The 27,138-nt window shown below is 43.5% G+C and overlaps 1 protein-coding gene across 1 annotated transcript; it reads left to right on the top strand.

The window, feature by feature from the left end:
• Positions 1-22,335: 22,335 nt before the first annotated feature.
• On the top strand, positions 22,336-24,816 carry CCNO (cyclin O). The gene is made up of 3 exons (XM_036849063.1): positions 22,336-22,710; positions 23,346-23,531; positions 23,977-24,816. Exons 1-3 carry the CDS (start codon positions 22,336-22,338, stop codon positions 24,460-24,462), a joined length of 1,047 nt encoding a protein of 348 aa, XP_036704958.1. The 3' UTR covers positions 24,463-24,816.
• The last annotated feature ends 2,322 nt before the right edge of the window (positions 24,817-27,138 follow it).

Below are 27,138 nucleotides of genomic sequence, written 5' to 3'. Positions count from 1 at the left end.
AAAGAAGGACACGACATAATGATCAAGGGATCAATCCAAGAAAAAGGTATAACGATTGTAAATATATATGCACCCAATATAAGAGCACCTCAATATATAAGGCAAATGCTAACTGCCATAAAAGAAGAAATCAACAGTAACACAATAATGGGGGATTTTAACACCTCACTTACATCAATGGACAGATCATCCAGACAGAAAGTCAATAAGGGAACCCAGGCCTTAAATGACACATTAGACCAGATGGACTTGATATTTATAGAACATTCCATCCAAAAGCAGCAGAATACACATTCTTTGAAAGTGCACATAGAACATTCTGCAGGATAGATCACATGCTGGGCCGTAAAGCAAGCCTCGGTAAATTTAAGAAAACTGAAATCATATCAAGCATCTTTTCTGCCCACAACACTATGAGATTAGAAATCAACTACAAGAAAAAAACTATAAAAACACAAACACGTGGAGGCTAAACAAAATGCCACTAAACAACAAATGGATCACTGAAGAAATCAAAGAGGAAATTTAAAAATACCTAGAGACAAATGAAAACAAAAATACGACAATCCAAAACCTATGGTATGCAGCGTAAGTAGTTCTAAAAGGGAAGATTAGAGCAATACAATCTTACCTCAGGAAACAAGAAAAATCCCAAATAAACAATCTAACATTACACCTAAGGCAACTAGAGAAAGAAGAACAGACAAAACCCAAAGTTATCAGAAGGAAAGAAATCATAAAGATCAGAGCAGAAATAAATGACATAGAGATGAAGAAAACAATAGCAAAGGTCAATGAAACTAAAAGCTGGTTCTTTGACAAGGTAAACAAAATAGATAAACCTTTAGCCAAATTCATCAAGAAAAAAAGGGAGAAGGCTCAAATCAATAAAGTTAGAAATGAAAAAGGAGAAGTTATGACGGACGTCACAGAAATACAAAGGATCATAAGAGACTACTACAGCAACCATATGCCAATAAAATGGACAAATTCTTAGAAAGGTACAATCTCCCAAAACTGAACCAGGAAGTAATAAAAAATATGAACAGACCACTCACAAGCACTAAAATTGAAACTGTGATTTAAAAACTCCCAAAAAACAAAAGTCCAGGACCAAATGGCTTCACAGGCAAATTCTATCAAACATTTAGGGAAGAGTTAACACCTATCCTTCTGAAACTATTTCAAAAGATTACAGAGGAAGGAACATACCCAAACTCATTCTATGAGGCCACCATCACTCTGATACCAAAACCAGACAAAGATACCACAAAAAAGGAAAATTACAGGCAAATATCACTGATGAACACAGACGCAAAAATCCTCAACAAAATACTAGCAAGCTGAATCCAACAATACATTAAAAGGATCATACACCATGATCAAGTGGGATTTATTCCAGGGATGCAAAGATTTTTCAATATCCACAAAGCAATCGTTGTGATACACTACATTAATAAACTGAAGAATAGAAAACATATGATCATCTCAATAGATGCAGAAAAAGCTTTTGACAAAACTCAACACTTATTTATGATAAAAACTCTCCAGAAAGTGGGCATAGAAGGAACATACCTCAACATAATAAAGGCCATAGGGACTTCCCTGGTGGTGCAGTGGTTAAGACTCTGCACTCTCAATTGCAGGGGGCCCAGGTATGTTCCCTGGTCAGGGAACTAGATCTCACATGCCTGCTGCAATTAAGAGTTTGCATGCCACAACTAAGGAGCCCATGTGCCGCAACTAAGGAGGCCATGTGCCACAACTAAGGAGCCCACGAAACACAAGTAAGGAGCCCGCCTGCCGCAACTAAGACCCGGCACAACCAAATAAATAAATATTTTAAAAAATAATTTTAAAAAAACAACAAAATAAAGGCCGTATATGACAAACCCACAGCTAACATCATACTCAACAGTGAAAAGGTGAAAGCATTTCCTCTAAGATCAGGAACAAGACAAGGATGTCCACTCTCACCATTTTTATTCAACATAGTTTTGGAAGTCCTAGCCACGGCAATCAGAGAAGAAAAAGAAATAAAAGGAATCCAAATTGGAAAAAAAGAAGTAAAACTGTCACTGTTTGCAGATGACATGATACTATACTTAGAAAATCCTAAAGATGCTACCAGAAAACTACTAGAGCTCATCAACAAATTCGGTAAAGTTGTAGGATACAAAATTAATACACAGAAATCTGTTGCATTTCTATACACTAACATCAAAAGGTCAGTAAGAGAAATTAAGGAAACAATCCCATTTACCATCACATCAAAAAGAATAAAACACCTAGGAATAAACCTACCTAAGGAGGCAAAAAACCTGTACTCTGAAAACTATAAGACACTGATGAAAGAAATAGAAGATGACACAAACAGACAGAAAGATATACTGTGTTCTTGGATTGGAAGAATCAATATTGTGAAAATGACTAAACTACCCGAGGTAATCTACAGATTTAATCCAATCCCTATCAAGTTACCAGTGGCATTTTTTGCAGATCTAGAACAAAAAAACCTTAAAATTTGTATGGAAACACAGAAGACCCTGAATAGCCAAAGCAATCTTGAGAAAGAAAAACGGAACTGGAAGAATCAGCCTCCCTGACTTCAGACTATACTACAAAGCTACAGTAATCAAAACAGTATGGTACTGGCACAAAACAGAAATATAGATCAATGGAAAAGAACAGAAAGCCCAGAGCTAAACTCACACACCTGTGGTCAATATATCTACAACAAAGGAGGGAAGAATATACAATGGAGAAAAGACAATCTCTTGAATAAGCGGTTCTGAGAAAACTGGACAGCTACAGGTAAAAGAATGAAATTAGAACATTCTTTAACACTACACACAAAAATAAACTCAAAATGGATTAAAGACCTAAGTGTAAGACTGAATACTATAAAACTCTTAGAGGAAAACATAGGCAGAACACTCTGACATAAATCACAGAAATATCTTTTTGTATCCACCTCCTAGTGTAATGAAAATAAAAACAAAAATAAACAAATGGGACCTAATTAAACTTAAAAGCTTCTGCACAGCAAAGGAAACCATAAACAAAATGCAAAGACCACCCACGGAAAGGGAGAAACTATTTGCAAATGATGCGACTGACAAGGGGTTAATCTCCAAAATATACAAACACCTCATGCAGCTCAATATAAAAAAAAAAAAAACCCAATCAAAAAATGGAAAAAAAAAATGGGCAAAAGATCTAAATAGATATGTCTCTGAAGAAGACAAACAGATGGCCAAAAACCACATGAAGGGCTTCCCTGGTGGCGCAGTGGTTGAGAGTCTGCCTGCTAATGCAGGGGACACAGGTTCGAGCCCTGGTCTGGGAAGATCCCACATGCCGTGGAGCAACTAGGCCCGTGGGCCACAACTGCTGAGCCTGCGCGTCTGGAGCCTCTGCTCCGCAACAAAGAGAGGCTGCGATAGTGAGAGGCCCGCACACCGCGATGAAGAGTGGCCCCCACTTGCTGCAACTAGAGAAAGCCCTAGCACAGAAATGAAGACCCAACATAGCAATCAATCAATCAATCAATAAATAAATCTTTAGAAACAAAACAAAACAAAACAAAAACCACATGAAAAGATGCTCAACATCACTAATTATTAGAGAACTGCAAATCAAACTACAATGAAGTATCACTTCACACCAGTCAGAATGGCCATCATCAAAAAGTTGACAAACAATAAATGCTGGAGACGGTGTGGGGAAAAAAGAACCCTCCTACACTGTTGGTGGGAATGTAAATTGGTACAGCCACTATCAAAAACAGTATGGAGGTTCCTTAAAAAACTAAAAATAGAGGTACCATATGATCCAGCAATCCCACTCCTGGGCATATATCTGGAGAAAACCGTACTTTGAAAAGATACATGCACCCCAATGTTCACTGTAGCACTATTTACAATAGCTAAGACATGGAAGCAACCTAAGTGTCCACTGACAGATGAATGGATAAAGAAGATGAGGTACATACATACAATGGAGTATTAGCCATAAAAAAGAATGAAATAATGCCATTTGCAGCAACATGGATGGACCTAGAGATTATCATACTAATTGAAGTAAGTCAGACAGAGAAAGACAAATAGCATATGATATCACTCATATGTAGGATCTAAAAAATGATACAAATGAACTTATTTACAAAACAGAAGCAGACTTACAGACTTTGAAAACAAACTTATGGTTACCAAAGGGGAAAGGTTGGGGGGAGGGATAAATTAGGAGGTTGGGATTTACATATAAACACTACTATATATAAAATAGATAATTAGCACAGGAAGCTCTACTCAATACTCTGTAGTAACCTATATGGGAAAAGAATCTGAAAAGAAATAGATATATGTATATGTATAACTAAATCACTTTGCTATACACCTGAAACTAACACAACATTGTAAATCAAGTATATTCCAATATAGAATAAAAATTAAAATAAGATATACAGGACTATAATTCAAAAAGAGACAAGTACCACAATGTTCATTGCAGCACTATTTACAATAGCCAGGACATGGAAGCAACCTAAGTGTCCATCAATAGATGAATGGGTAAAGAAGATGTGGCACATATATACAATGGAATATTACTCAGCCATAAAAAGAAATGAAACTGAGTTATTTGTAGTTAGGTGGATGGACCTAGAGTCTTGTCATACAGAGTGAAGTAAGTTAGAAAGAGAAAAACAAATACTGTATGCTAACACATATATATGGAATCTAAAAAAAAAAAAAGTTCTGAAGAACCTAGGGGCAGGACAGGAATAAAGACGCAGACAGAGAGAATGGACTTGAGGACACGGGGAGGGGGAAGGATAAGCTGGAACGAAGTGAGAGAGTGGCATGGACATATATACACTACCAAATGTAAAACTGATAGCTAGTGGGAAGCAGCCACATAGCACAGGGAGATCAGCTCAGTGCTTTGTGACCACCTAGAGGGGTGGGATAGGGAGGGTGGGAGGGAGACGCAGGAGGGAGGAGATATGGGGACATATGTATATGTATAGCTGATTCACTATGTTATAAAGCAGAAACTAACACACCATTGTAAAGCAATTATACTCCAATAGAGACATTAAAAAAAAAAAAAGATCTACAGGACTTTGGGTTTTATTTTAAGTGAAATGAGGAGAAACTGGCAAGTTCTGAACAAATGAGTAAAATAGTCTTGACTTGGATTTTAGAATGATCATACAGTCTGCTGTATAGAAAATAAATGGCAAGGGACAAGAGGGAAATTGAGAGTTTCTTTAGGAGGCTACTGCAATAAGAAACAATGGTGGCTGGGACCAGGGTGGTAACCCTGGATATGGGTGAAAAACAGTGATTCTAGAAGATACAGCTGATAGGATTTGCTGATGGCTTGGGTGTGAGGTGTGACACAAAGAGAAATTTTAAGGATGATTGTGGATAGAGCAGTTTTGGGAGTGAAGATCTGGAGTCCTGGCACTGGACTGTTACTCTCAATAGAATCAAAGGTCCAAAAAGGATACAGCAAAAAGCTAAAGGAATGAATCAGATTTGGGAAAAGGTGGAGATAAGCTGGATGAGAAATAGGATGTTGAAAAGAAGGCTAGAAATACATTAGGAACATGGAAAGGTTAGTATGAATTTACAAAATATTGTCAGAGCAGCATCTAATTCCGAGTGATCACAGGTTACCTTTCGTCCTCACATGGCAGTAGAATGCTATCCCACTAAGAATGAAGCCATATAAGACTGTCTGATAAAGCTGAGGGCACTGACTGACCATTCAGTCTCAGTGTTATCCACCTAAATTCTCCACAGAGCCAACAAGAAGCATGTGTTTATAATAAAAAAATCACAGAAATTTTTTTCTATAAACTCAGTCTTCTGTTAATACTCCCAAAAGGAAAAGGTGTTGTGACACTTTTTCATAGAACATTTAATGAAAAATAAACAGTAGTAAAAGTCTATTAAAAAGTAGAGAATGGAAACTGGAGAAAGTAAACCTCCCACTTGCCTTCACCAATCCTGTAATGCATTACTGTACTGTACTGCTCCTTCCTCGTCAATGCCTCCCACAGCTCCGGGGGACCCACTATTCTGACTTATGTACTATTAGCTTTCCCTTTTAACTGAAATGTATACGTTGACTTACATTTGGGGTTAAGTCTATCATCTTGCTTTTTGTTTTCTATTTGTCATATCAGTTCTTTGTTCCTTTTTCTATTCTTTTCTGATTTCATTTGGATTAATCAAGTATTTTTGTTATTCTATTTATCTACTCTATTAACTTAAGTGTTTTGTATTAGTCTTTTAGTGATTACCTTAGAGCAGCATAATGCAATAAAAATTTCTATCGTGATAGAATTGTTCCGTAACTACACTCTCCACTGTGGTAGCCACTAGCCACGTGTGGTTATGGAGCACATGAATGTGGTTGTATGACTAAGGAACTAGATTTTTACTTTAACTTTAAATATAAATAGCCACATGTGACTAGTAGCTACTGTATTGGAGAGCACATCTCTAGACATTAAATATGCATCCTTGCCTTCTTACAGTCTACCCTAAATCACTACATTTACCACTTCCTGAACAGTGCATGATTGTATTAATCATGTTTTTTATTTCTGTATCTTATAATGTTTTGACATTTAAAAAATCTTGCTGACCAGGGAGAAACTGCCCTTCCCGGGGCTAGCCAATTCTTAGAGACAGCAAAGACCTTGGGTAGGAGCACGCCTTTCATGGGCAAGCCAACTGATCCTGAGTTTATATTCCCAATGACCCCCTTTACCTAACTCTTGCAGACCAAGCTAGTATTTCCCCTGAACTAAATCATCCCAGGGCCAGGTACTAGGCAATGACAGATCACCCCTGTAGCCCACAGCTAACTGGAATTATTCAAACTAGCCAACACTATGCTGTTTACTCTGAGGGTTGCCTTTCCCACAGAAACCCCAGTAAAGACTCTGACCTAGGCTTTCCCCTCACTCCTAGTTCTGCCTCCTGATGAAAATCTGGTGCTCCTCATAAGGCCCTGCATGGCATGACAGGCCCCCTTCTCTCAGGAAGTATAAGTAATAAATTATTTTTCAATGGCATTGGCTTCTCCATGTTGTTCAACTCCATAAATTAAAATCCCACAGTTATAAATAAAACAATTACGCTTACAACATTTAACTTCATTTAACTCTCCCACCATTTGTGCTACTGTTATCACATATTTTACTTCCACAGGTATTCTAAACACCAAAAGATTATTGCTACTATTGCTAGTATTTTTTATGGTATAGATCTTCTGGTAATGAATTCCTTCAGCTTTTGTTTGCCTGAAAACGTCTTTATTTCACCTTCATTTTTTTTTCACCTTTTTTTTATGGATACCTTCACAGAATATAGAATTCTAGGTTGGCAGTTTTTGTTTTTTCCTTTCAGCACTTTAAAGATGTTATTCCATTGTATTTTGACTTTCATGAGTTCTACTGAAAAGACATCGATTAGTATTATTGTTGTGTTTTGGAAAGTTAATGTGTCTTCCCACCCTCACCCCAACCATACTATCTAGCTCGTGAGAATTTTCTCTTTACTGTTGGTTACCAGCAGTTTGACTATGAAGTGCTAGGATGCATATACATACATCCTGCTGGGGATTCACTGAGCTTCTTGAATCTACTGATTTCTTCTACCAGTTTTGGTAACTTCTCAAGCATCATCTCTTCAACTATTGCTTCTGAACTATTCCCTCTCTTCTCTCCTTCTGGAGCTCCAATGTCATGTATGTTAGACTTTTTGGACTGTTAGACTATACTTTTGTATCAAACGTGTTGTTTTTATATTCTGTGCTTCCAACCTCCTGCCATTCTTTTTTCTCCGTAATTCAGTTTGGATAGTTTCTATTAATCTGTCTTCAAGTTCACTGATCCTGTTTTCTGCTATATCCAGACTGCTGTTAAAGCCATCAAATGAGTGCTACTTTCACATAGTGTGTTCTTTAATTATAATATGCTCATTTGATTATTTTTTATAGATTTCAATCCTCTGATGAAATTCTTCTCTGTCTGTCCTGTGTATCCATGCCATGTGTTTTCCTTAACATACTTATAATAATTATTTTAAGTCCTTGTCTACAAACTCCAATAATCGATTCATCTATATTTTACTAAAGTAAAACTATACAATGAGATGCTGGAAAGGAGTCACTCCTCCAGAAGTGTCAGAATGAATTATGCAAATGAAAAAGAAGACAGACATGCCAGGAAAGATGTAATTATTCACTGGGCTCTGGGGTGAGAAAAATTGGAGGTATTTCTTGGACAAGAAACCGGACCCTGATGACAGGTCCACTAGGGAGGACACAATTTGAAACATAAACAGAGAAAGTATTTTCTGCTGACTCATACAAAAGGCAGATTCCAATGAAGAGTGCCCTGTCAACTCAGTCCATGCCACTCAGACACTAGGGAGACCAATCCAAGTGTCAGGTTAGAGTCATAGGTAAAGAAGACAACTTCACCAAAGTACCAGCCTTAAGAACTAGCTGATAAGTATGCATTAGTTAGACAAACCAAACAAGACCAAGAAAAATAGGTCCAGGATAAGGGCAGGGCTTATGGGGTGATAGTCTTAAAGAACTACTAAAAGAGATGAAGAAAGAGATTTTAAAGTTAGGTTTGGGCAGACTGGCCCTCAGGTTATGAATCTCTGAGGCCATATAGAAAGGGAATTGCTATATAATGGGGTTCATAGGTAGGGTAGCTGTCTAACAAGTAAAATTCAATCTAGCATAGAGACCTCACATACCTGGAAAACACTGACTAAGAAATATAATCTAGCAGCAAATAGGAATTCGACTAGAGTAAATAATGGCACCAAACTAAAATTCTCTCTAGCCAGGAGTCCAAACAACTAGATCAGGACAAAGTCATACAACTAGTTAGTAGAGCTTTACCCTCAGTTTTCTAGTCAATATGTTTGTAAAAGATTCTACCTCAGCCTCTAGAAAACAAAAGAGAAAAGGGTCGGGTGAGTGAGGCAGCTGTGGTCCAATGGGAGTATTTGGACTCTCTGAAGTAAAGGCCAAACAGAATCAGGGTTGTCTGCCTGTGTTAACCCACTGGGTTTTCCTTTGTGGACAAAAAAAAAAATGTTGCCTGCCATTTGAGTAAACACGGAGTGTTGCGTCATCAAGTCATCAGCTGCTGCAGGGCCACCCCAGCCCCCTGACCCCGCCCCCCCCCAGTGCACCCCGAGGGGAATTCAGGATGGAGAAAAACAGGATACGGGCCCTAGAAGTTAAGATGCATATCAAAGGAATACTTTCAGTGAGTCCAGACTCTTGCATCTTCCCATACATAGAAAAGCACTAAAATCATTAACTTGAGAAGTCTGTTTTTTTGTGATTAGCAGTCATCTTTTGATGTTAGACTACATGTTTTTCTTTGAAGCAAAAATTCCTATATATCCTGGCTCTTCCTGTACCTCTTTGGAACAGTTCCTCGGAGCTGAGAGGCTGTTTCTGGGCTTCAGTCCTCTGTAACATTCCTGAATAAAACATAATTCTCACCTTTTGGCTCGTGCATTTTTTTCAGTTGACATCTTTTACTAACCCATTTTGATAAATCCAAAAGCTATATCGATCTTGGCTTACAGTCATTTTGAGATAAAGTATTCTAAAACAAATGACCTATACCCTTCCAAAAGGTCACAGCGGGGCTATTTTTATTACCTACTTCATTTCTACGTAGAAGACAGAATTTAGAGACTGGTGGAGACACACACACACACACACACTTCACATTTAGTTGTAAAATGGAATTATTAATTTACCTCAAACCACAGTCTGCTGAGAGCTATTAATAAGCAAGTCCTATTCTGCTTGGTTACACAAGCCCTTTCTCTTTCTCAGCTGGTTTAACATTACTCTATTCATCCTAAGTCCCTATGGACAGGGGTCCCCAACCCCCCGGGCTGCAGAGCAAGAGGCCAGCGGGCCGGGCAAGCTAGTGAAGCTTCATCAGCTGCTCCCCATCGCTGGCATTACCGCCTGAGCCATTCCCCCACCCCACACCTCACCGCCCACCCCATCCATGGAAAACTTGTCTTCCACAAAACCGGTCCGGGTGCCAAAAAGGTTGGGGACCACTGCCTATGGACAAAGGCCTAAGGGGAGTGGTAACACCGACTGGCAAGCCCAGCACCTCTGGAGGAGGGAGAGTGTTGAGAGGGGTTGAGATGGGAGCTGAAATATAGCGCAAAGGGGGAAAAACTGAGCGGCGTAAACTTAAGATTAGTTGGCTTTGGGTGGGGGAATCTGCCTAGGAAAGAAGAAAATAAAAGGGTGTAGGGAGAAATGGGAGGGTGCAGGGAAACACTCTATTTATAGAAAAGATGGGGCATTTGAGGATATAGGAGATAGCTTTGCCCTTCTGTTTATGGTTTTGGGCCATAAAAGTTTGTGCTAATGTAGAGAGAAATTTTTCCGTTGCATCTTTAACATTAGTATCCTAACATTTCTAAATAAATGCCAAAAATCTAAATGTCCAAAACCTTAGATTAGTTGGCTTCAGGAAATCACTTTGGAGTGAGGGCTGTATGTCACTGTACACAAAACTTCCTGGAATACTTTAACTAAGTAAAGAATGGCATATCCATTTGATGGGAAACTCTGAGGCTATTAAAAATCATGATCTTGGGCTTTCCTGGTGGCGCAGTGGTTGAGAATCTGCCTGCCAATGCAGGGGACACGGGTTCGAGCCCTGGTCTGGGAAGATCCCACATGCCGCGGAGCAGCTGGGCCCGTGAGCCACAACTACTGAGCCTGCGCGTCTGGAGCCTGTGCTCCGCAACAAGAGAGGCCGCGAGAATGAGAGGCCCGCGCACCGCGATGAAGAGTGGCTCCCACTTGCCACAACTAGAGAAAGCCCTCGCACAGAAACGAAGACCCAACACGCCATAAATAAATAAATAAATAATTCTTTAAAAAAAAAAAAAAAATCATGATCTTGGGGCTTCCCTGGTGGCGCAGTGGTTGAGAATCTGCCTGCCAATGCAGGGGACACGGGTTCGAGCCCTGGTCTGGGAGGATCCCACATGCCGCGGAGCAGCTGGGCCCGTGAGCCACAACTACTGAGCCTGCGCGTCTGGAGCCTGTGCTCTGCAACAAAAGAGGCCGCGATAGTGAGAGGCCCGCGCACCGCGATGAAGAGCGGCCCCCGCTTGCCGCAACTAGAGAAAGCCCTCGCACAGAAACGAAGACCCAACATAGCCAAAAATAAATAAATTAATTAATTAATAAAATCATGATCTTGATGAATATTTAATGATTTGGGGAAAAACGCCATGATACAATGTTAAGTGAGATAAAGCAGATAGGACAGAGACAGTGTGATATGTTGGCTGAACTCTTTCCTCTTTCTGAGCTTACGAGGAGACTACAGCCCAGCCTCCCTTGGGTTATGCAGGGATCATGTGATTGGATTTCTCATCAATGGAAATGTGAGCAAAAATCATGAATCACATTCTAGTCTTAGGCAGTAAAGAACCACTGCAAATTTGCCAAGCTCACTCTCCTAAACACAGGGCTGGAAGCATAGAGCTCCAAAGATGGTGATTTGCAAACCAGAAGCAGCTCTGATCAATCTATCTCCAACTCACTGTTAGAGGAAAGCTGACCAGGAGAGCTGCCTGACCTGCAAGACTGTGCTAAAAACAAGAAACTAACCTTCGTTCTGTTAAGCCATTAAGATTAGATTTAGTTGTTAGGGCAACGAATACACTAGGATACCAAAGTATATATATGAAAAGCTTAATTTTGTTAATAAAAAGTATATACAAAAACATATATATGTATGTATTGCATGTATGTGTTTGGATATATACACACAGGTAACTGAAAGATACATACTGAAATGTCAGTGTTTTCTGTTATAAAACTGTAACTGTTAAATTCTCTATTCATTATGAGATTTTTCTAATTTTATTGCAATAAACAGACATTACTTTTCTCGTCAGGAATATACAACAAATGTTATTAATGAAAAAGCACGAGGCCAGGCTAAGGGCAGACACTGAATGAACACTGGTAGATGAACTGAAAAGTATTCCGGTGAGTATCTGATTGCCATATTGGAGGAAGGGGTGCATGCTACTGTCACTGCTCTTCCTGGAATGCCTAGATATTTTAGTGATTGTACATCTCCAAAATAAGTCAGGCGCATTCTCTAAACATGTTACTTTGGTTACTTACAGTTTCCATATTTGTATGTTAAACTTGTATTGTGAATATCACCAAAAAGACACCCTCCAATTGGTCTTTGAATTTCAAATTGATGTTACAACATAAAATACAGGAGAGCACAATGTCTGGAACAAAAACCAGATTCTCCACAAATGGTTCACACACTTATAACTCCAAGCCGATGCAGAAAGAACAGACATAATCAACATACGGAAATGCAGGTTATAATGCTGAAGAAAAATGAAAATTTGTCAGCCTCTCCAAAAGTACTAGGAAACATTGTTCCTGAAGGATATAACTTTAACACCCAGACTTGCCACATGCGGAGAAAATCCAACCACTCTGTCCATTCATTTCAAATCCGCATAGTTGAACACACTCAGAGACTGGCTGGTGCCTCCCAGTAGGGCAGCCTAACCTGCTCCATGCTGAGTGCCTTTGTTAACTGCAGGCCCTTGGTGCCTTTTCTCATAAATTCTAAGAAACATATGACTAGGCGTCCCTCACCAGCTGCTCTGTTTTGATCTGCACCCTGTGATTTGACATCCAAGTAGGCGCATTACATATTGTGCCCTTCAGCCTTCCCCTTTGTTGTTTTTCAATAGGACCAGCTTTGCTTTATGTTTGGGACAGGGGGTTGTTTTACCATGGACTGAAGATACTAATTGCTGCCTTCTTTGTTTTCTATGTGGTAGAGAAAGAAAAGATATGATAGATCTGCCCCTATCTAACAGAGAAGTCTGACGTTATGTTAACATAGGACGCCCCACTGGGCAGAAGAAGACCCTTCTGCAAGCTAGACCTTCATCATTTAAAATAACACTAATAAACACAGAGATGTACTAGCTTTATCTTGCACTTGGTTGGGAAAAATCCATTGTATACAGTAAGTCTACTTCACACTCTCACTCGTTTGCAGTTCACCTCAACATAACTACTTTAGGAGGATTTAAATATCATTATCTAAACATTTGTAGGACCTCCACCCCTCTCCAAGAAAACACTGCTGCCAAACAATGGCATAGCAATTTAAGCAACATTACGAGAAATCCCACTTAGGCACTGGATTTGCACAACATTAAAAGAAAAAGACTGATATCCTGACCTTAGCAACACATGAAGTGAGAACTCTCTTCAAAGAGGCATTCTTGACCATCCAGTTTAAAGTGGCCACCCATTCACACTCTAGGCCAGCACACTTTAAAATCTCTGCAGAGAACTTACCATGGCCTGCTATCGTTTATATTTTATTGTTTTACTTTCAACCTCCCCTCTCCTCCCTCTATATGACCTTGTGTGTCTTACCACTGCTGCAGATCTAGAGCAATGCCCAGCACTTAGTAGGTGTTCATTAAATAGTGATTGTGGAGGAGCAGAGACAGACAACTACAGTGTTCAGGTACAGTTATATTCAAGTAACAAGACAACTCTTTAAAAGCTTCCTTTAGGGACTTCCCTGGTGGTCCAGTGGCTAAGACTCCACGCTCCCAATGCAGGGGGCTGGGGTTCGATCCCTGGTCAGGGAACTAGATCCCACATGCCACAACTAAAGATCCCACATGCTGCAACTAAAGATCCCACATGCCACAACAAAGATCCCACATGCTGCAACTAAGACCCGGTAGAGCCAAATAAATATTTTTAAAAATAAAAAAGTAAAAGCTTCCTTTAGTGATTGTCTTTGATCTGCTGCTTCATGTGAAACACTGTTTGCACCAGGAATGGAAGGTGGGAAGAAAGCTGCACTTTTTAACAGGCAATAAGTCTCGGCTAAAGAACAAAGGTGCCAACTTCCCTCACTCCTCAGGTCAGCCTGCTTTCTGAGACCTCCTACTCCTAGCAAGGCCACTAGATAGCAGAACTTACACCCTCCAGACAATTAACTTCTGTATTTATTTATTTATTAATTATTGGCCACACCGCGGCTTGCAGTATCTTAGTTCCCCGACCAGGGGTTGAACCCAGGTCTTCGGCAGTGAAAGCAAGGAGTCCTAACTACTGGACTGTCGGGGAATTCCCTCTCCAGACAATTTAAACTCATCTTTTCAGGACCCGTGCTTTCTCTGAGAAGCTAAGTGAACTGTCACTTCGTTACACGATCACCTCCTAAGAGGTGGCTGAGTCACAGGAATCAGACACAGTCTGTGCTCATCACACTCCAAATGGCTTCACACTTCCTTTGGCCTCAAAGCCTTGCTTCCTTTCCCAAGCTCTCAGTTCTAGCTCAGCTTGAACCTCTAGGCACATACTTGGGCAAGACAATTCTGGCTGGCCTGCTAAACCAGACTGCAGAGCCTCCAAGGTTTATCATGAGAAAGTGCAACTAGCTCTGACCACGTGGACACCTCCTTCTTCTGGGGGCTCTATCCCCTCAGCTTTGTCCTCCTTCAACGCAGTGGCCCAAGGGTGCACTCAAAGCCTTCCCTTAGTTCTCCCTTAGCACTTCATAAACACAGAACAGCATCAGGATAAAGGTCCAGACTAGAATCACAGACTCGGGTTTAAGGCCTGGTATTCCACTTACTAGCTGTGAATCTTCAAGCAAGCTCCTTAACCTCTCTACAGAGTCTCTCATCTGTAAAATGGGGACGATAACTGTATCTAGCTCATATAGTTCAGGTGATGATTAAATGCTACAACAAATAAAAGTGCAGCCTAACAAAGCATAAGAACGCAGCGAATGCTGGCAATAACAGGCTCCTACAAGATGTGCCTCTATTACCTTTTTTACCTCACCTGCTAATCCCCTCACTCCAACTCACTACACTGGGCTCCTCACTGTTCCTCCTCACGCTAGGTTTGCTCGTGCCTCAGGGCCTTTGTACTGGCTATTTTATCTGGCTAGGATGCTTTTCCCCCAGATGCCCACCTGGCCAACTCCCCCACTTCCTAGAGGTCTCTGCTCAAAACTTCCCAGTGAGCTTTATCTGACCAACTTATTTAATCCTGCAACCTGCATGCCAGGACTCTCAATGCCCCAGTCCCTATATGGTTTGTTTCTCCCTGTACCACCACCCTATATACGCTCCATGAAAGCAGGGATGTTTGTCAGTTCTGTTCCCTGATATAAACCAAGTTCCAAAACAAAAGTCTCACATATGAAGCAATACAACTTTGCTCCCAGAGTACCCAGGCCCTCTTTTATTCTACCCACTCTTTCCTAATGTCCACATGAGAGCTATTGCTACTTTTCAGGCCTCTCCTAGGGGCCCTGCTTTCTAACTTTCAGCTCATCTGCATATGAAAAATGGCATTTAAAAACAGATAACACATATGCATAGTTCAAAATTCAGAAGTTAGGTGAAGGTATACAGTAAAGAGTCCCTCTCCCTCTTCTTGTTTTATTTAACACTCTATTTTGAAAATCTTCTCTATCAGTCCATAAACATCTTCCTCATTCTTTTTTTTAAACTGAACTATAGTTGATTTACAATGTTGTGTTAATTCCTGCTGTACAGCAAAGTGATTCAGTTATGCATATATATATATATTCTTTTTTTATATTCTTTTCCATTATGGTTTATCACAGGATACTGAACACAGTTCTCTGTGTTATACAGTAGGACCTTGTTGTTTAGCCATTCTATATATAAAAGCTTACATATGCTAACCCCAACCTCCCATTCTCCATCCCTCCCCCAATACCCTCCCCCTTGGCAACCACCAGTCTGTTCTCTATGTCTGTGATTCTGTTTCTGTTTCATAGATAGGTTCATTTGGGTCATATTTTAGATTCCACATATAACTGATACCATACGGTATTTGTCTTTCTTTTTCTGACTTACTTCACTTAGTATGATAATCTCTAGTTGCATCCATGTTGCTTCTTCGTCATTCTTTTTAATGGCTACACAATATTGTTTTTTAGATGTCCCTTATTGAAGACAATCAATATTTTGCTTTTAACAAGGATACTGCAATAAGTATCCTTTTATAAATGTTTACAGATCTTGCCAAATTGTCTTCCAAAATGGTTGAACCAATTTACACTCTCACCAACAATATATTGAGGCCCTATTTCCCTATATCCTCTTATCAAAGGTTTGGACTTTTATCAATCAGATTAAGTGCAAAATAATATCTCATGATAGTTTTAATTTGCATTTTTTCTTATTATGAGTGAATTTGAGCATCTTTTCATATGAGACACATTTTCCTGTGGACTATCTATTCAAACACTTGCTCATTTTTCTATTAGATTGCCACTCTTTCTTACTGATTTTATAGAAGTTCTTTAGATTTTAAGAAAATTGGGCTTAAGAAAAAAGGAAAGAAACAGCTAACACAGATAAAACATGAAGAAAATTAGGCTCAAGTCTGTGACATAAGTTACAAGTATTTTTCCAGTTTTGACTGAAAATACATCTTTCCCTGTAAAAACATTTTTTTTTACTTTTACATAATCAAATTTATCAATCTTTTCTTTTACAGTCTCTTGGTTTTGTGTCATAATTACCTATTCTGAGAATATCACAAAATCTGAGGCATGCCACTTTAACATCTACCATCATGAGCAAATCTCCTTAGACACCTCACTACCTGGGGGGACAAGCACAAGAGAGAAACATTTCCTTCTTGCAGATTACCAAAAGTTTCCCCCTTATTGTGGTTTCTTTTGGGGAAGGCACATCTTTTCTCCAAGCAAACAACACCAGGAATGACCTCAGTCTTCAGGTAAAACTTTGCTCTCTATACACTGGTAGTAGCTCAATAAAGCTACATAATACATTCCTAAAACAAGTCTGATAGTAAAACAACATCTTGACTGTTTCATAAGTAAATGTCAACACCCTAAATGTTATATCCACAGTGCTAGAAGGGCTGTTCCCTCCTGATACCCCTGAGTCTACATGGGCAACCCCACCATCTAAAAGGAAAACAGCAGAGTGAGTATCAGACTACAATCACAGTTTGAGGAAATGCTTTGAAGGCTCACTGAAGCAAGTCACTTAGTCTCCTAGATTTCAAGAGAGCTGGGGCCTGGGTTGGCCTCAAGCATAATTATGCTACTGTGCTTACTACTCTTTTAGTTTTTCTGATCCAGGCCCTGGAAGGACAGGCTGCTGCTGGAGAACCTCCCAACCCAGTATTACCTCTTCCTTCTCATAGCTGGAATTCAGCATCTGAATGTGGCAAAAAGGCATACACTTTACAGAAGTAAAATTTCTTAAATGTTAGCCCAGGTAATGCTTATTTGGAGGGCTATATCTTTAGTTCAACACTCCAAAGACCCGCCTCACATCTCAAATTAAGTCCAGTGGAACTGTATTATGAATAGCCTCCTTGCTCCTTACAGCTATAAACATATATCAACGTATAATTCAGATACATATGAGATATTATATATATGTAATACATATATTATATGTATCAACAAACTGGATAACAGGTATTATTTTCCTCAGCCACCCTGGATGGCAAAATAACCCACATACCTCAGCTGGAAAAACTCAATAATTATAGCAGCACGTAACTCATATTGAGTACTATGCGGGCACATTATATGCTTTATCTAATCCGCACAACAATTTTATGGGATACTCTTACTACTTCATTTTTTTTAACAGCTGGGGAAACTGAGGAATAAAAAGGTTGAGTAACTTGCCCATGTTTACGGAGCTTGTGCACTGCATACCCAGGCTTAAAACCCAAGGAGTTTGACTCCAGAGCCAAAGCTCTTAACCATTACGTGCTACCACCTGTGCCAGGCAGATTGCCACAGGTGGATTGAGTTGGGAGAAAAAGTACACGTATGCACTAAGGGAGAAGCAATGCACTTGAGCATGTGTACTGAACCCTTAATGAACTGGTAATTGGCAGAGCACCAGGAAGGCAGGTAACAAAGAGATGGCCTTTTCCCCAGGTGTGGATGCCTGTGGACATTTAGACGTGTAAGTAAAATGTCTGGCTTTTTAAAATGTGCTGAAAATTCCTGCCCTTTGTTTACTAAATACCAGCAAAACTTGTCTGATTTCAAGTACCTTAAATACTTCTCAATTTGGGCACTTAAATACATTAATAGAAAATAGAGTCTTAAGCAAGTATTTTTAGTGACATCAAAACCGAGTTTAAAGATCATGTGAGGTGCCAACAAAGTCGTCCATATCTAAGTAGCAACCCACTTGCTTTGTTTGCTGAAACAAGGTACTGTCAGGAAATGCGATCTTCCTACTTCAGTCCCCCAATCCCAGACCTGGGGCAGCATGAGGGTAGGGGTTTTGACAGAAGCTAAAGTGCTAAACTGGAAAAAATAAAAATAAAAAACAAGACAAGGTTGGTTCCATTATATTAATACTCACTTGCAGATTTCATAAACAACACCTGAAAATAAGCAGTGTCAAATCGTGGCTAAGCAGCTTTCATCATAGCAGCCTGGGTTTAATTAGGTTTTACATTTTTAAAGTATTTTAGGTTTGCCTAGTGCCTTTAAGGTGCATTGGGCCCTGGTCCCAGAAAGATTAAAAAACAGAAATTAATTTTAAAGACCCTTCATAGGGAAAATAAAATGCCCTTAGCTTGAACCACAAATACTGTACCTAAAGGCCTCCAGTTTCTTTTCCTCCAGTCCATTTTCCACATATCAGAGTAATTTTTTTTTTCAGAGTAATTTTTTTAAAACAAAAGACAGATCGTGTTTCTCCCTTGGTCAAGCATCTTCAGTCGCTTCAGGTAAAGTCTAAACCTTTAATGTAGCCTACAAGCAACTGCAGGATCTTGCTATTGAAGGAGTAGAGCATGGTGATTATGGAGCAAAGAGCTAGGCTGTCTCCATTTGAATCCAGTTCTGCCATTTACTATCTGCATGACCTTGGGCAAATTACTTTTCCTGTCTATGCCTCAGTTTTTCTTCTCTGTAAAATGGGGATAATAATAGAATCCATCTCATAGAGTTGCGAAGATAAAGTGAGTATAATATATACATATAAAAAGCACAACACAATCCCTGGCACATAAGAAGTTTTATATATTAGCTACTATCTCTTATCTCCCCTGTTTCTTCTCCTCCCTTCCCCCCCCCCAACTCTGTGTTCCAGCCATTCTGCATCAGATAGGCCCTAGAATGTCCCAGGAATCATGCTTCCAGACCTTCCCACATCCTGTTTCTCTATTTTAAATACTTGCGGCCAAATCTCCCTCTTATCTTCTTTCCACCCCCATCCTTCTATCTTTGCTTAACCACCACTTGCTTTGGGAAGCCTTTCCAGTCCAGGCCAGTTGTTTCTAATATGGGCCCCCAAGGCCCCAGGTAGGACTGCCAGAGGTTAGGAGGTCCAGTTAAATATGAATGTCAGATAAACAATAAATACTCTTCTAGCATAAGCATGCCCCATGCAATATTTGGATTTCAGATAAACAACGAATGAGTTTTTAGTATAATAGGTACTATGCAATATTTGAGATACTAAACACTTATTTTTTTTTTTTTTTTAAATTTTTATTTATTTATTTTTTATTTATTTATGGCTGTGTTGGGTCTTCGTTTCTGTGCGAGGGGTTTCTCTAGTTGTGGCAAGTGGGGACCACTCTTCATCGCGGTGCGCAGGCCTCTCACTGTCGCGGCCTCTCTTGTTGCGGAGCACAGGCTCCAGACGCGCAGGCTCAGTAATTGTGGCTCACGGGCCTAGTTGCTCCGCGGCATGTGGAATCTTCCCAGACCAGGGCTCGAACCCGTGTCCCCTGCATTGGCAGGCAGATTCTCAACCACTGCGCCACCAGGGAAGCCCCTAAACACTTATTTATCTGACTTTTGAATTTAACTGGAGTCCTGTATTTCATCTGTCAACCCCACACCCGGGAGATCCTCCATCATAACCCTTACCACACTTCAGTAATTTAAGAAGTATGACAAGTGGTTTTGTTTCCCCCACTACAGTGATAGCTCTGCAAGGGCACGGCCCAGGCAGCCTTGCTAACTGTTTTAGACCTGGCATGGCAGGCATTCCACAAGTACTGAGGAATAGAGCCATCAGGCCAAAGCTCAGGCTCCCCCTATTACGAGTTAACAGCAGGCAAACTCTCTGGGAGGACAAAGCCTTTTCAACAAGGTACCACTAGCCTCTTGTCCACAGGTGGATAAAATGATGGTACTGCTTTTCAGAATATCTCCAGTGTGATAATGTCGACTCCCCAATGACAATTTTAAGGTGACCCCACTATTTTATATTCAAAAAAGGACTTTGAGTTTTCACACCTATTTCACTTGACTCTTAAGGCAAGTATTAATATCCACAACAAACAGGTGAGGAAACAGAGGCTCAGAGAAGGTAAGCAGCTTGCCCAAGATGACCAATCAAAGAGAGCGACCATTTTAACCCGAGGAGTTGACTGTGCACTCTTCCCACCATACCACATGGCCATCTAGGCCAATTTAAAGAATCAGAATTCTTAGGTCCTTCCTCCTCACCTAGACACCCTCTCAAAGAAGAAGTCTGATACCTGGCTCCACTCCACAGATTTAATTGCTCCTCCTGTAAAGGTTCCCCAACAATTGCCTGAGAGGAGACAGGGAGGCCTGGCATCTGTATTTTGAAATCCAGGTAAGTCTTAGCTAATCTCTCATGTTATAAATGACATTATTTAGGTCTGAAGACTAAAGACCTTGCTCAGAATTACAGGAAAACAGGAGTAACACTGACTGGAACCCGAAATCTGTCCCTTCTCTTTTACCTGAATCTCTAGAAGACACCACCCCACACTCCGCTAAATTTCTGGGGACAAGGATTTACATTTTGATTACATATATTTGTCAGCTTTCTTTTGGAATGAAAAATGGTTGAACCTGCTCGCCAAACAGCACCTAGTAACTCACCTCTTCGAGCACCTCTGCAAAATTCATCAGCCGGAGGGTATGCGGGCTTTCTGCCACTGCGAGATGCCTGTAAGGCTGACTAGATGTTACTTGTGCCCCTTCTCCTGAAGGGTCTGAGCCCGAGGGAGATTCACTCAGGCCGGAGAAGGGCTGCCGTTTCTACTAGAACAGGAAGCTGCCAGGTCTAGTCCAGTCTCTCTCACCGCCCCCCCTCCAGCTCTACTTCCGTAGGCTTCTGAAGGAAGCTTCCTCAAAGGAAACTTCCACTTTGAAGGAGCGGAAACAGGAAGCAGGGAATAACCGAGAAAGATTGGGCCGCTCGGGGCAGGGGGTCAGAAGTTAATGACCTAGAACATAGCAGGCGGTGAGCAATTTAATAAAGCTAGAAATGCAACCCTCCAACAATGATAAGTTCTTAAACCGCTGCAGCTTACTTGGTTTGAGGGAAAAGTGCGGAGAAAATATCACAGGGCTGCAGACCTGCTGCTGGAGGTTCCTCGGGCAGTCTTCTGTTTGGAGCACGAATACCGGCTGGCTGGCTGGACTGGCCCCTAGATACGCAGCAGCATCGAGGAACCTGCGGAGGCTGTGCTCCCCAGCCCGGCGGAAGGAGGGATACCGGCTCCTCAGGTCCTGCCTAAAACGAAAATCACAAACGCAACTGAATTATTATTGTTCGTATGGGTCACTGAAGAAAACGTCTGTGCTGACAGAATTCTAGCTGGAGCCTTCGTCTGGAGCTCGGAAGCGGACCTTTACAAAATTACCGACCTGGTTACAGCCGGTATAGAAGGTGCTCGCACTTGTCAAAACCATCTGGCCAAGGACGAGGAGATGCCCCCCGGGGGAATCTCTTTCCCGGGCGCGGTTAGATTCCCTCATCTGGATCCGGCGTCCACCTGGCCTAGTTGCCGCCCCACCCCACCGCTACCCCACGCCGCGCGCGCTCAGCTCCTGCCGCAACCCGAGCTCAGTTGCCCGGGTAACAAGGGATGCACACGGAGCGGGCCGCGCAACGCGAGTGCGCCCTGCGCGCTGTAGCTCCTCCTCCGCCTTGCAGACCCGGGTAGCTGAGTGTGCCAGCAGCGCGCTCGGGAGCGGGTCTTTAGCCGGGAAAGCGCGGTTCTCGTGCCGCTCTGGGCTCAGCCAGTGAGAAGCCGGGGGTGTGGCTGAGGCAACCTGCAGGCAGAGTACTTATGGGCTCGCCGCGGCTCAGGCCTGGTCTTCTCTGCACTCTTGCGCACGCGTGTCCACCCCACCGCAGCCGGGGAGTCGGAGAACGGCCACCCGGCTTCATCATGGTGACCCCCTGCCCCACCAGCCCCGTGAGCCCCGCCGCCCGGGCTGGGAGGCGGGACGACCAGAACCTCCGTGCCCCGGTGAAGAAGAGCAGGCGCCCACGCCTCCGGAGGAAGCAGCCGCTGCAGCCGCTGAACCCATGCCCGCTACCCGGAGACTCTGGCGTCTGCGACCTGTTCGAGTCCCCCAGCTCCGGCTCGGATGGCGCAGACAGCCCCGCGGCGCGAGGCTGCAGCCCCCTACCCGGTCCTGCCCAGCAGCTGGTGCAGCTAGATCTACAGACCTTCCGCGACTACGGTCAGAGCTGCTACGCCTTCCGCAAGGCGCGGGAAAGCCACTACCACCCGCGGGAGTCATTGGCGCGGCAGCCACAAGTGAGGCGCTGGTAGAGCCAGCTCTCCACCGCCGCTCCTCTTCCTCTCCCGGGCTCTCTCCTTTTCTGCTCTGTCTGCCCTCCGCGGCGCCGCGGCCCTCGCCAGCCCGGCTTCCACCCCCGGTCCGAGCGGGAAGGGGCTTTGGAGGGCCGGGCCACCAGCCTCATTTTACAGATGGAGAAAAGCGGGGCCTAGACGGCTTAAGTGACCTGCCCGAAGTCTCCAAACTGTTTAGCAGGGACACGGTAGAATGCAGATTAGTTAAGACAGTTTCTAGGTTCGAGTCCAGACTCCTACCGACCCCGGCAAGTTACTTCACGATCCTAAACTTCTTTCTGCATTTGCAAAGTGGTGACCTCCCTGCCCCCGCTGATTGCTGAGAGGATTACACGAGGTAACGTGTATCCGCGCTCGGCACGGCGCCAGGCACGAATCCCGGCGTCCTGGCTCCTAGTCCTGCCTGTGCTCTTTCCGCAGCAGCGCTGCCCACCTCTTTACGTTTCCAGCGCCTTTAGGTTTTTCCTCTGTTTCCTGCCTCCCTCCGGGGACGCTCCCTAGGTCTTCGTGCCCTGTCCCTTCCACAGCCGCTCTCAGCCCTAGGCTCAGCTGGCCCGCCTCCCTCCTCCTTCCGGCAGGTAACGGCGGAATCCCGCTGTAAGCTGCTCAGCTGGCTAATCCCCGTGCACCGCCAGTTCGGCCTCTCCTTCGAGTCGCTGTGCCTGACGGTGAACACTCTGGACCGCTTCCTTATCACCACGCCTGTGGCTGCAGACTGCTTCCAGCTGCTCGGGGTCACGTCCCTGCTCATCGCTTGCAAACAGGTACCTCCACGCGGCGTCTGGGGGCCAGCCAGACTCCCGGCCGCTCTCTGGCCGCCCGGCTCTTCAGCGCGCACGGTTGAGTGCTGGGTTCCCTGAACTCATTTTGCAAACTTACATGCCCCACAGCCTTAACTACAGAATTCCCCCCAAAACGAACAATCCTTTCACCCAGCCCCCAGAGAAATAGGCCACGTGTCAACAGCTCTCTGTAGCCCCGCTATTCTAGTCTCCGAAAAAAAAAAATCTTCAAAATTTCTCAAACCTGTTTTCAGCGTTGCGCTGGAAGGACACCCCAGATGATTATGGTGGAAGTATGGAGAGGCGAAGCCCCAAATATCTCGCTGGAAGGGATGGGGGAAGTCCTGGTTTTCTCCCGGGTGTGAGACTGGGTGGGCCTCCGGCCCTGGATGCTGCGAAGCGAGGGATGAGCACCCCTGTGTTACAGGTGGAGGTGCACCCGCCGCGCGTGAAGCAGCTCCTGGCCCTGTGCTGCGGCGCCTTCTCCCGGCAGCAGCTCTGCAACCTCGAGTGCATCGTGCTGCACAAACTGCACTTCAGCCTGGGCGCGCCGACCATCAGCTTCTTCCTGGAGCATTTCACGCACGCACGCGTGGAGGCCGGGCAGGCAGAGGTCTCCGAAGCCCTGGAAGCGCAAGCCCTGGCGCGAGGGGTGGCGGAGCTGAGCCTGGCTGACTACGCTTTCACCAGCTACACCCCCTCCCTGCTGGCCATCTGTTGCCTGGCGCTGGCAGACCGTATGCTGCAGTTCCCTCGCCCGATGGACTTGCGCCTGGGCGGGCACCCCGAGGCGGCGCTGCAGGACTGCCTGGGCAAGCTGCAGCTACTGGTGGCCATAAACAGAACGTCCCTGACTCACATAGTGCCCCTCCAGATCTGCGAGAAGTGCAGCCTGTCCCCGAGCTTGAAATGAAGTAGACCCTTGGTCTCCTTTGATCCCCTGGCCTGGCTGCTGGACCTCTCCCATTGCTTTGAAAGAATGCAGTATTGGCCCACGGAGAGGGGTTCAGGCCTCCCACTTGATCACCAGCTCATCCTGCAGGTTGTAAATAGTGTACGATTGTAGCGTTTCATTGTTTATTTATTTTGCTAACAGCGCACGAGAGAAGACACGAGTCTTTCCCCAGTAAACAGGCTGTCTGCGGTGGTTTGTCTGAATACTACCAATGCGAGCGTTTGTCCACGAAGAGGGAAGGTGAAGGCCATCCGGGAATAGAGGCGGTCAGTAACCATGGAGGGCTCCTCCCTCCCCCCAGGCATCTCTGTTTGGGAACACCAGGTCTGGAGAGGTTCCTGTAGACCGAGGTTCCAGTTACAAGACGAGTCAGGGTCACTGGTTGGCCTGTAACTGGTGACCTTGTTAGGAGGCTGAGGACTGCGCACTCCTAGAGGTTCAAAGGGCGAGGTGGGGTGTGAGGCTGAAAAGAACCCACAGCAGTCGATGTTGTCTAGTGGGGCCAGGGGGCACACTGCTGGTGCAGAAGATCCCAGGCTGAGAAGCTTTGGGGACTGCACACTCCCACTAGCTGGGGCAACCAAGAGTTACCCTGACAACTGCCAGATGTGGGAAAATGAAGGCTTTGCAGGCAGTTATGGCCATTGCAAATTGAGTCCATTTATCCTGCAATCACATGGTTGAACAGTTCTCTCTTGTCTAACGCCTACTATGTGTGAGCCCATGGTAACAATGGTGCACTAGTAATCATGGCTATCATTGAGTGCTTACATGTACCAGGCACAGTGTTCAGCATTCATTATTTCAATCCTTCAACAGTTCTACTAGGCAGAGTCTATTATCCCATTTTTCAGAGAAGGACACTGGGCCACAGAGAGGTTAAACAACAGTGGAGCAGCCAGGATTTGAGGGCAGGTGATCTGAGTCCAGAGTTCCACCCTCTGCCACATGCTCAATTTCCTCCACTTACAGGTTTCTGGAAATGCTCAAAAAAAAAAAAAAAACTCTCTTCCCAAGGTAAGTGTGGGACAAGTGATCTGTTCAGTGCCCTCCATTTAATAGGGATTATGGAGAACATATTTGGAGAGCCAGTACAGTCCTTGCCTCCAGTCATGTTACAGGAGTCATTTTACAGATGGGAAAAGTGAGTCAAGAAATGCGACAGAGGCTTGCTGGAGTTCTGTGACTCCACAGCTGTCCCATCATCTTCATTCTCACTGTTGTGAATCTGCTGTAGACCCTGAATCTGTAACCTCCAGCAAATTTCTTAACCTCTCTGAGCCCAACCGCCAACTGATAGCGGGGCTATTATGAAGCTATTATGAGATTGCTATGAGGTAGTATAAAGTAGTGCTTAAACACTTGGACTCTGGAGTCAATTTGCTGTGTGACCTTAAGGAAGTCACATATCTGTGCTTAAGTCTTTCCTGTAAAAATGAGAGTAACAGTAGCATTTACCTGGTAGTGTTGAGGTATGGATTTAATGAGATGTTCTCTACAAACCCCTCAGCACAGGTCCTGCCTGGCACATAGCAAGTCTTCAAGAAGGCTAGGGGCTTCCATGGTGGCACAGTGGTTAAGAATCCGCCTGCCAATGCAGGGGACACGGGTTCGAGCCCTGGTCCGGGAAGATCCCACATGCCGCGGTGCAACTAAGCCCGTGCACCACAGCTACTGAGCCTGCGCTCTAGAGCCCGCGAGCCACAACTACTGAAGCCCGCGCGCCTAGAGCCCGTGCTCTGCAACAAGAGAAGCCACTGCAATGAGAAGCCCACGCACAGCAACGAAGAATAGCCCCCGCTCGTGGCAACTAGAGAAAAGCCTGCGGGCAGCAACAAAGACCCAACGCAGCCAAAAAAAAAAAAAAAGCTGGTGGCAGCCTGCACAGTGATGGGGTGTGGGGGAGGAGTTACACAGAAAAAAAAAAAAACTCGGTGAAAAAATAGAAAGCAAATACAGGAAAATGTTAATGTTACTGTTGTTCATTGTACTGTGTTTTTCAAATTTTCTGTATGGTTGAAAAAATAAAGTTTTGGCGGAATAAACTCAGTCATGTTCTACTGCATTTAGAATAAATCTAAATGTATGACAAATGGCCCAGATAAAAAGCAAACTCAAAACATACTTAGAGAAACTTCCGTGCACTTCTTGTGCACCCAAGTACTCTCCAGAGACAGGAGCGCCTTACGAACCCTACTCTCCTGATATGTTGATATGCTAAGCTCTCCAGGAACTTTCTCCTCCTTGGCTCAGGGAGAGGGAAGTGGTGATCCCCGAGCTGTTTGAGGAAATGCTGGTCTGTGATGGTGAAAAGGAGGAGGAAAATCATATCATCTGTTCCAAGTTCCAAAATATCTGGAGCTCTCAGCCTGGCTATTAGGGGATGGGGTACCTCTGCAAAAGAGTGATTTTGGGGGGAGTTGTCTTCACCAGCCTTTACTCAGCTAAGATTGATATGGGTGATTTGGTTCCAGAATCATCCAGACCAGGAATCATGTAATCATGCTATACCAGCTCCTGTTGCCACAGACAATCTATTGTACATTTTTATACACACTGCCCGTATTTTCCTACTCCCATGTGTAACTCATTGATGGAAAATGGGCCTGTTTTGGATCTTGCCATGTGTAAAAA

The sequence above is a fragment of the Balaenoptera musculus genome, chromosome 3 (genome assembly GCF_009873245.2).
Source record: "Balaenoptera musculus isolate JJ_BM4_2016_0621 chromosome 3, mBalMus1.pri.v3, whole genome shotgun sequence".
Lineage (NCBI taxonomy): Eukaryota > Metazoa > Chordata > Mammalia > Artiodactyla > Balaenopteridae > Balaenoptera > Balaenoptera musculus.
This window is presented reverse-complemented; position numbering and strand designations above follow the sequence as displayed.